Source organism: Oncorhynchus tshawytscha, linkage group LG07, assembly GCF_018296145.1.
Source record: "Oncorhynchus tshawytscha isolate Ot180627B linkage group LG07, Otsh_v2.0, whole genome shotgun sequence".
Classification (NCBI taxonomy): domain Eukaryota; kingdom Metazoa; phylum Chordata; class Actinopteri; order Salmoniformes; family Salmonidae; genus Oncorhynchus; species Oncorhynchus tshawytscha.
In genome coordinates this window covers 71,188,669-71,198,668 of record NC_056435.1, presented here as the reverse complement: position 1 = coordinate 71,198,668, position 10,000 = coordinate 71,188,669, and the positions used below count along the sequence as shown (strand labels likewise).

The following is a 10,000-nucleotide window of genomic DNA, read 5'->3' as shown; positions in this document are numbered from 1 at the left end:
CACAACAATGTTTAAGCCACATCAGGGGACGACTTTTGAGTTCTGAAAACAAAAATGAATGTGATGAGTTTGCAAATCAAATACTTTGTGGTGGACAGTGAAAAACGAGTAAGTTAAACTTTATTTATTGTAATTTAAATTAATTGTTGTGTTGTTAGATTCTGAAGTTTACATACACTTAGTTTGGAGTCATTAAAACTAGTTTTTTCAACCACTCCACACATTTCTTGTTAACAGACTATAGTTTTGGCAAGTCGGTTAGGACATCTACTTTGTGCATCGACACAACTAATTTTTCAAAAAATTGTTTACAGACAGATTATTTCACTTATAATTCACTGTATCACAATTCCAGGGGTCAGAAGTTCACATACACTAAGTTGACTGCCTTTAAACAGCTTGGAAAATTCCAGAAAATTATATAATGGCTTTAGAAGCTTCTGATAGGCTAATTGACATCATTTGAGTCATTTGGAGGTGTACCCGTGGATGTATTTCAAGGCCTACCTTCAAACTCAGTGCCTCTTTGCTTGTGTCACGTCCTGACCTTAGTTATCTTTGTTTTCTTTATTATTTTGGTTAGGTCAAGGTGTGACGAGAGTGGTATGTTTGTTTTTTGGTCTTTTCTAGGTTTTTTTTGTGTATATCTATGGGGTTTTGGTATTGTCTAGGTAAATGTAGGTCTATGGTGGCCTGAATTGGTTCCCAATCAGAGACAGCTGTTTATCGTTGTCTCTGTTGGGGATACTATTTAGGTTGCCATTTTCCATGTTGGTTTGGTGGGTTATTGTCTATGTGTAGTTGCATGTCAGTACTAGTTGTTTATAGCGTCACGTTCTTTTTGTTGTTTTTGGTTAGTTTGTTTTAGTGTTCTTCGTGTTTTTAAAAGAAGAAAGTATTCAAATCACGGTGCGGCTTGGTCTCATCGTTACGACGAACGTGACAGAATAACCCACCAAACCAGGACCGAGCAGTGTGAAAGGGAGGAGCAGACGTTATGGACTTGGGAGGAGATTTTGGACGGAAAAGGATCCTGGACATGGGAGGAAATAGTAGATGGAGCAGGACCCTGGACGCAGCCTGGGGAGTATCGCCGTTCTAAGGAGGAGAAATAGAGGAACGGAGACGATATGAGGGTACACGGCTAGCACGGAAGCCCGAGAGGCAGCCCCAATCATTTTTGGGGGAGGGGGCACACGAGGAGATTGGCTGAGTCAGGTAGGAGACCTGAGCCAACTCCTCGTGCTTACCGTGGGGAGCGTGTAGTGGGCCTAGCCAGTCTCCAGACCTGAACCCAATAGAAAATCTATGGAGGGAGCTGAAAGTCCATATTGCCCAGTGACAGCCCCAAAACCTGAAGGATCTGGAGAAGGTCTGTATGGAGGAGTGGGCCAAAATCCCTGCTGCAGTGTGTGCAAACCTGGTCAAGAACTACAGGAAACGTGTGATCTCTGTAATTGAAAACAAAGGTTTTCTGTAAAACCTGCAAAATCGGCAGTGTATCAAATACTTGTTCTCCCCACTGTATATAAAATGTGGAAAAAGTCAAGGGGTCTGAATACTTTCCAAATGCACTGAATGCGAGCACACACACACTTTGAGATTGTCAACTACAACATGGTAAGACCCACCCATATACACTCACTCTGTCTCTCTTTCTCACACATACACACACACACACACACACACACACACTCATGCATATGCATGAGCGTACAGAGCCTCCAGCCTCCCGTTACCACATGGTAAGACACACACACACACACTGTTCTTCCATCTTGAGTCCAGAGTGTTCTGCTCTGAGCCAGAATTGGAGAGAATGTTTAGAATTAGAGCACACGGCTGTGTAGGACAGACAGAGAGTACACACACAAATACACACAAACACACACATACACACACACACTGTGCTGCTTCCATATGTGATAGGCATGATGAGTGCCATGGGGTCTCTGAGCCTGTTAAGCAGGGGTCATAGGTTTGGTAGTTGTACAAGTTAATGGGGTGGGGGGGAGAGGGAGATAAAAAGAGAGTACGAGAGAGAGAGTTTGGTAGAGAACTAGTTGTAAAAGTTAAGGAGAGAGAGAGGGAGATAAGGAGAGGGAGCGAGAGAGGGAGATAAGGAGAGGGAGCGAGAGAGGGGAGAGAGGGAGATAAGGAGAGGAGCGAGAGAGAGGGAGATAAGGAGAGGGAGGAGAGAGGGAGATAAGGAGAGGGAGCGAGAGAGGGAGATAAGGAGAGGGAGCGAGAGAGGGAGATAAGGAGAGGGAGCGAGAGAGGGAGATAAGGAGAGGGAGCGAGAGAGGGAGATAAGGAGAGGGAGCGAGAGAGGGAGATAAGGAGAGGGAGAGAGAGAGGGAGATAAGGAGAGGGAGCGAGAGAGCAGGAAGAAAGAGAGGAAATTCCTGTCTTTTTAACAGTTGAGCTAAAATCTCCTAAATCCTTCCTGTCGTTTAACTAGTCAGCTCTTAGGGACCATTCTCTCTTCTCTTCCTCTCTCATTCTTCCCTCTCCTCACATATCTGTGGTCATCACAATGTTTTTATGGTCAGATCAGGATTTAGGCATTCTAATAAAATCATGTTACTGGTGTTTGGTGTTTTTGATGTTGACCTAGTTTGTAATCTCACCTCTAAATAACTTTTCAACAAATTTCAGCCAAAACGATGAGAAGAATGTTCCTGCTGCCAGATATTCAGCCGTTTCTAGTTTGGACGTTGTAATAATAGCATCTGGTTTGGTGTATTTTGGCCATTCAGGGACACCGTACCAGCTGACAGGTGCAGATTAGTGGATGATTTTTTTTCTCTCTCTCTCTCTCTCACTCTCTCTCTCTGTCTCTCTCTCTCTCTCTCCTCTCTCTCTCTGTCTCTGTCTCTCTCTCTGTCTTTCTCTCTTTCTCTCTGTCTCTCTCTCTCCTCTCTCTCTCTCCTCTCTCTCCTCTCTCTCTCTGAGATCATAAGAGAACATGGAATATCTCTAACTGAATATTCAGACCTTCTATTATGTGGGGGGCAGTTTTAAGGAGTCATATAAAATGGCACACAGGTACATGTCCTGATTGGGGAAGGGACTGTGGATCGGTCTCTATCCGTCCATTAGTCACACGTGACATCTCAGGCAACGTGGGTGAACATACGTCTTGCCATAGAGATCCAGCATTTACAAAAACATGACCCTGATTGTCCCAACACGGGAGCTGTGTTAATGAACTGAAATGTGTGAGTGACACCAGAGAAGAAGAAGGGAAGTGAGAGGGAAAACAGTGGACCTTTAAGTTCTCTAGTTTTTTTCCCGCCTCATCAAGCACGGAGTTTTTGTATGAAGGATCAATGAGAGAGAATCTAATTTGGTTAACAAAAACATTTAATGTCTTATTTTCTACGTGGGATTTGATCCGATAGAAGTTTCATAGTGCTTAGGTTGTTACCAGTGTACTGACCACATGTACAAATGACCTCTAACCCCTGCACACAGACTTAGTACCGGTGCCCCCCTGTATATAGCCTCGTTATTCTTATTGTGTTACTTTTTACTATAATTTTTTTACTTTAGTTTATTTGGTAATCATTGTCTTAACTCTTCTTGAACTTGGTTGGTTAAGGGCTTGTAAGTAACCATTTCATGGTAAACTCTACACTTGTTGTATTCGGCGCATGTGACATATAAAGTTTGATTCGATTTGACACGTGACATTCCGGGAAAATTTGTGAAAAAAAACAAACACTTTATATCAGAGTTGTACCTGTTGTTCACTTGCGTATCGTTTACCGTTGCCTCGTTTACCGTTGCCTCGTTTATCGTTGCCTCGTTTACCGTTGCCTTGTTTTCTAAATCCTTGTGTGTTTTGCCTATTTTATTGGTTTGAGGGTAGTTGAGGAGATTAGGGGAGGGTTTGGCCGGCCGGGATATCCTTGTCCCATCGCGCTCTAGTGACTCCTTGTGGTGGGCCAGGCGTATTGCACGCTGACTCGGTCGCCAGTTGAATGGTGTTTCCTCCAACACATTGGTGCGGCTGCCTTCCGCATTAAGCGAAGCAGTGTGTCAAGAAGCAGTGCGGTTTGGCAGGGTCGTGTTTCGGAGGACGCATGGCTCTCGACCTTCGCCTCTCCCGAGTCCGTAGGGGAGTTGCAGCGATGGGGTAAGACTAACTACCAGTTGGATATCACAAACAATAAAGTCAGGGTTTGTGCTTTTCACGTCTGTCACGCCCTGACCTGAGAGAGCCTTTTTATGTCTCTATTTTGGTTTGGTCAGGGTGTGATTTGGGTGGGCATTCTAGGTTTTGTTTTCTAGGTTTTTGTATTTCTTTGTGTTTGGCCGGGTATGGTCCTCAATCAGGGACAGCTCTCTATCGTTGTCTCTGATTGAGAACCATACTTAGGCAGCCTTTTTCCTACCTGTCTTTGTGGGAAGTTTACTTTGTTTATGGCACTATAGCCATGTTATTTAGAAATAATCAGATTCTGACACTTGAGGCCATTGGAGTGTAACTTTACTGTGACCTGTCAACTACGATGAAAGCTGCAACACCTACTCTTTAACTAGCTGTCTCGAAGACAGTTCATATCTTTAACTAGCTGTCTGGAAGACAGTTCATATCATTAACTAGCTGTCTGGAAGACAGTTCATATTTTTAACTAGCTGTCTCGAAGACAGTTCATATCATTAACTAGCTGTCTGGAAGACAGTTCATATCTTTAACTAGCTGTCTCGAAGACAGTTCATATCATTAACTAGCTGTCTCTAAGACAGCTCCTGAATATAATTAACTAGCTGTCTCGAAGACAGCTCCTGAATGTCACTAACTAGCTGTCTCGAAGACAGCTCCTGAAAATGATTAACTAGCTGTCTCAAAGACAGTTCATATCATTAACTAGCTGTCTGGAAGACAGTTCATATCTTTAACAAGCTGTCTCAAAGACAGTTCATATCATTAAATAGCTGTCTGGAAGACAGTTCATATCTTTAACTAGCTGTCTGGAAGACAGTTCATATCATTAACTAGCTGTCTGGAAGACAGTTCATATCATTCACTAGCTGTCTCTAAGACAGCTCCTGAATGTCATTAACTAGCTGTCTCGAAGACAGCTCCTGAAAATGATTAACTAGCTGTCTCTAAGACAGCTCCTGAATGTCATTAACTAGCTGTCTCTAAGACAGCTCCTGAATATAATTAACTAGCTGTCTCGAAGACAGCTCCTGAATGTTACTAACTAGCTGTCTCGAAGACAGCTCCTGAAAATGATTAACTAGCTGTCTCTAAGACAGCTCCTGAATGTCATTAACTAGCTGTCTCGAAGACAGCTCCTGAAAATGATTAACTAGCTGTCTCTAAAACAGCTCCTGAATGTCATTAACTAGCTGTCTCGAAGACAGCTCCTGAATATGATTAACTAGCTGTCTCGAAGACAGCTCCTGAATATCATTAACTAGCTCTCTCGAAGACAGCTCCTGAATATCATTAACTAGCTGTCTCGAAGACAGTTCCTGAATATCATTAACTAGCTGTCTCAAAGACAGTTCTGAATATCTTTAACTAGCTGTCTCAAAGACAGCTCCTGAATATCTTTAACTAGCTGTCTCAAAGACAGCTCCTGAATGTCATTAACTAGCTGTCTCGAAGACAGCACCTGAATATCATTAACTAGCTGTGTCTAAGACAGCTCCTGAATATCATTAACTAGCTGTCTCGAAGACAGTTCCTGAATATCATTAACTAGCTGTCTCAAAGACAGTTCCTGAATATCATTAACTAGCTGTCTCGAAGACAGCTCCTGAATGTCATTAACTAGCTGTCTCGAAGACAGTTCATATCATTAACTTGCTGTCTCGAAGACAGTTCATATCTTTAACTAGCTGTCTCGAAGACAGCTCCTGAATGTCACTAACTAGCTGTCTCGAAGACAGCTCCTGAATATAATTAACTAGCTGTCTCGAAGACAGCTCCTGAATGTCACTAACTAGCTGTCTCGAAGACAGCTCCTGAAAATGATTAACTAGCTGTCTGGAAGACAGTTCATATCATTAACTAGCTGTCTCGAAGACAGTTCATATCATTAACTAGCTGTCTGGAAGACAGTTCATATCTTTAACTAGCTGTCTCGAAGACAGCTCCTGAATGTCACTAACTAGCTGTCTCAAGGACAGCACCTGAATATCATTAACTAGCTGTCTCAAAGACAGTTCCTGAATATCATTAACTAGCTGTCTCGAAGACAGCACCTGAATATCATTAACTAGCTGTCTCGAAGACAGCTCCTGAATATCATTAACTAGCTGTCTCGAAGACAGCTCCTGAATGTCATTAACTAGCTGTCTCGAAGACAGCTCCTGAAAATGATTAACTAGCTGTCTCGAAGACAGTTCCTGAATATCATTAACTAGCTGTCTCGAAGACAGTTCCTGAATATCATTAACTAGCTGTCTCGAAGACAGCTCCTGAATGTCATTCACTAGCTGTCTCGAAGACAGCTCCTGAATGTCATTAACTAGCTGTCTCGAAGACAGCTCCTGAATATCATTAACTAGCTGTCTCAAAGACAGTTCCTGAATATCATTAACTAGCTGTCTTGAAGACAGTTCCTGAATATCATTATATTTTTTAAACGTATTTGATAGCCTGTTCCATTTCAGTTGTTAGCGTCTCACAGGCAGAATGTCAAATCACCCGCTCGCCCCTCGGCGAGTCCATTTGTGCGTTCAAGCGCGCCTCCACCATTTGAACAAGTGTTCCCGAGGCTGAGGGAGTGAAAATGATTGAGGTTGTATGGGATAATTATCCCCTCCGGTCGGCACTTAGACTGAGCCTGCAATGCTGCCGGCTTCATAGCGAAGTGGAATCCCATAAGGCACGGCGTAATTAATTTTTTTTCTTCCGCAAATTCACACAAAAGAACGGAGAGGCCGAGGCATGCCTAATTATATGATACGTGCATTTCTTTATTTCTGATGTTCGAGACTTGACACATACAATATTATAAACAGCTCCCAAAATAAAATGTTTAACTGTTTAACTGAGGTTTATATTTTGTAAAACGACAGGGAGGATTTGTTCATTTGAATTTCATGCATCATTCATGTCATGTGTTGAAGTTGATGGATTTATTGATCCCCCTCGCCACTCTCTGGAAGTCACCCTCTGAGATACATCAGAACACATGTAAACAAAGGGACCTCTGAGAGAGTTGGTAGGGGCGAGACAGTGGTTTGGGATTCACTGTGTCTCTCTCTGTCTCTTTCTCTCTCTGTCTTGGTCTTTTTCTCTCTCTCCCTAACTCTGTCTCTGTCTCTTTCCCTCTCTGTCTCTCTCTTTCCGTGTCTCTCTCTCCATGTCTCTCTCTCGCTCTGTGTCTCTTCCCGTCTCTCTCTGTCTCTCTCTCTCTGTCTCTCTCCATGTCTCTGTCTCTCTCCATGTGTCTCTCTCTCCCTCTCTGTCTCTCTCTCTCTCTCTCTCTCTCTGTCTCTTTCTCTACAGATCCTATTTGACCAGGCCCAGAGGTCAATCAAACAGCAACTGCACACCTTCATCAAAGAGTGAGTATCATCCCTTCTTCCTTTGGTGTAGGCCCCTTCTTCTTGTCGCATTTCAGTCCATAGAGATGGATAGAGGACTCTAGTACCCAAAAGCACATTTTAGCATGGACAGCTCCATTGAGGACTTTCACCATTTTGAAGTAGTTAACTGGGCGGGACTTTCTATGGGTATACGAAGGATCACGTAATTCCATCCAGGTTATTGGGAGGGATCAGCCAATGAGGGAACTTTCCAGATCTACAGGTGCCAGTGAATCAACCGACTGTGTCTTTATACCGGTTCAAACAACACCCTCTAGGTGGCAGTATGCACCCCTTTTCAGGTTGTTTACCAACTCATAGAAGTAGTAGAAGAAGAACAGTGACTCAAGTGAGATGGCCTCAATCGAGCTACCCTGTGTGCTCACAGACGCCTTAATGGAACGGTGACAACAGTGCTGATCTCTATACATCTCTATGTTTCAGTCTCTCATCTCTCTTCCTTCATTGTTCTGTAAAATGTGAGGTCCTCTCAATGAAGGTTTCCTTAGCCTGGTGCCAGATCTGTTTGTGCTGTCTTGCCAACAATTACTATAATCAATGTCACGCTAGATGCTAAATTCATCTGCATTTTGGCTAGACACCACAAACAGATCTGGGACCAGGTTAAGGTTCCCCTTAAAAAACAGAACTAAATCAGTCTCTCTCCTCCCGCTGTAGGGAGATGTGTAGTCACTCTCTCTCTCTCTCCTCCCCCTGTAGGGAGATGTGTAGTCACTCTCTCTCTCTCCTCCCCCTGTAGGGACGTGTGTAAGTCACTCTCTCTCTCTCTCCTCCCCCTGTAGGGAGATGTGTAAGTCTCTCTCTCTCTCCTCCCCCTGTAGGGAGATGTGTAAGTCTCTCTCTCTCTCTCTCTCTCTCTCTCTCTCTCTCTCCTCCCCTGTAGGGAGATGTGTAAGTCACTCTCTCTCTCTCTCTCTCTCTCTCTCTCTAGGGAGATGTGTAGTCTCTCTCTATCTCTCCCCTCTCTCTCTCTATCCTCCCCTGTAGGGAGATGTGTAAGTCACTCTCTCTCTCCTCCCCTGTAGGGAGATGTGTAAGTCTCTCTCTCTCTCTCTCTCTCCCCTCCCCTAGGGAGATGTGTAAGTCACTCTCTCTCTCTCCTCCCCTGTAGGGAGATGTGTAAGTCTCTCTCTCTCTCTCTCTCTCCTCCCCCTGTAGGGAGATGTGTAAGTCACTCTCTCTCTCTCCTCCCCCTGTAGGGACGTGTGTAAGTCACTCTCTCTCTCTCCTCCCCCTGTAGGGACGTGCGTAAGTTCAAGGAGACAAAGAAGCAGTTTGACCGTGTGAGGGAGGACATGGAGATAGCCCAGGTGAAGAACGGCCAGGCCCCCAGGAACAAACCTCATGAGGTGGAGGAGGCCACTTCCTCTCTCACCCTGACCAGGAAGTGCTTCAGGCACCTGGCCCTGGACTACGTACTGCAGGTGAGAGGCATCACATTTAACATTTTAGTCCAATCTTAGCAGCTCTTATCCAGAGCGACTTACAGTTACTATGACAACCACATCAGTTAAACTGTTGGATCTATTTAATAGTAATATAATACCAGTAATATAATACCAGCAATATGATACCAGGAATATGATACCAGTAATATAATACCAGTAATATGACTGCATTATCAGTAATATGATACCAGTAATATAATACCAGTAATATAATACCAGTAATATAATACCAGTAATTTGACTCCAATACCAGTAATATAATACCATTCATATAATACCAGTAATATGATACCAGTAATATAATACCAGTAATATAATACCAGTAATATGACTGCATTATCAGTAATATGATACCAGTAATATAATACCAGTAATATAATACCAGTAATATAATACCAGTAATTTGACTCCAATATCAGTAATATAATACCAGTAATATAATACCAGTAATATGACTCCAATACCAGTAATATAATACCAGTAATATGACTCCAATACCAGTAATATAATACCAGTAATATGACTCCAATACCAGTAATATAATACCAGTAATATGACTCCAATACCAGTAATATAATACCAGTAATATGACTCCAATACCAGTAATATAATACCAGTAATATAATACCAGTAATATGACTCCAATACCAGTAATATAATACCAGTAATATGACTGCAATACCAGTAATATAATACCAGTAATATGATACCAGTAATATAATACCAGTAATATGATACCAGTAATATGATACCAGTAATATGATACCAGTAATATGACTGCAATACCAAGAATATGATACCAGTAATTTGATACCAGTAATATGACTCCAATACCAGTAATATGATACCAGTAATATGATACCAGTAATATAATACCAGTAATATGATACCAGTAATATAATACCAGTAATATAATACCAGTAATTTGATACCAGTAATATGACTCCAATACCAGTAATATAATACCAGTAATA

The 10,000-nt window shown here is 42.5% G+C and overlaps 1 protein-coding gene across 5 annotated transcripts in view; it reads left to right on the top strand.

Annotated features, from left to right (window-relative positions):
- LOC112255372 (arf-GAP with coiled-coil, ANK repeat and PH domain-containing protein 3) overlaps positions 1-10,000 on the top strand; it is a 158,645-nt gene that overhangs the window by 77,317 nt on the left and 71,328 nt on the right. For all 5 annotated transcript variants that reach the window (XM_042324880.1, XM_042324879.1, XM_042324881.1 and 2 more), the window contains exons 5-6: positions 7,478-7,536; positions 8,819-9,002. In XM_042324880.1, the coding sequence (XP_042180814.1) occupies positions 7,478-7,536; positions 8,819-9,002 (243 nt within the window). The remainder of the gene's footprint in view (positions 1-7,477; positions 7,537-8,818; positions 9,003-10,000) is intronic.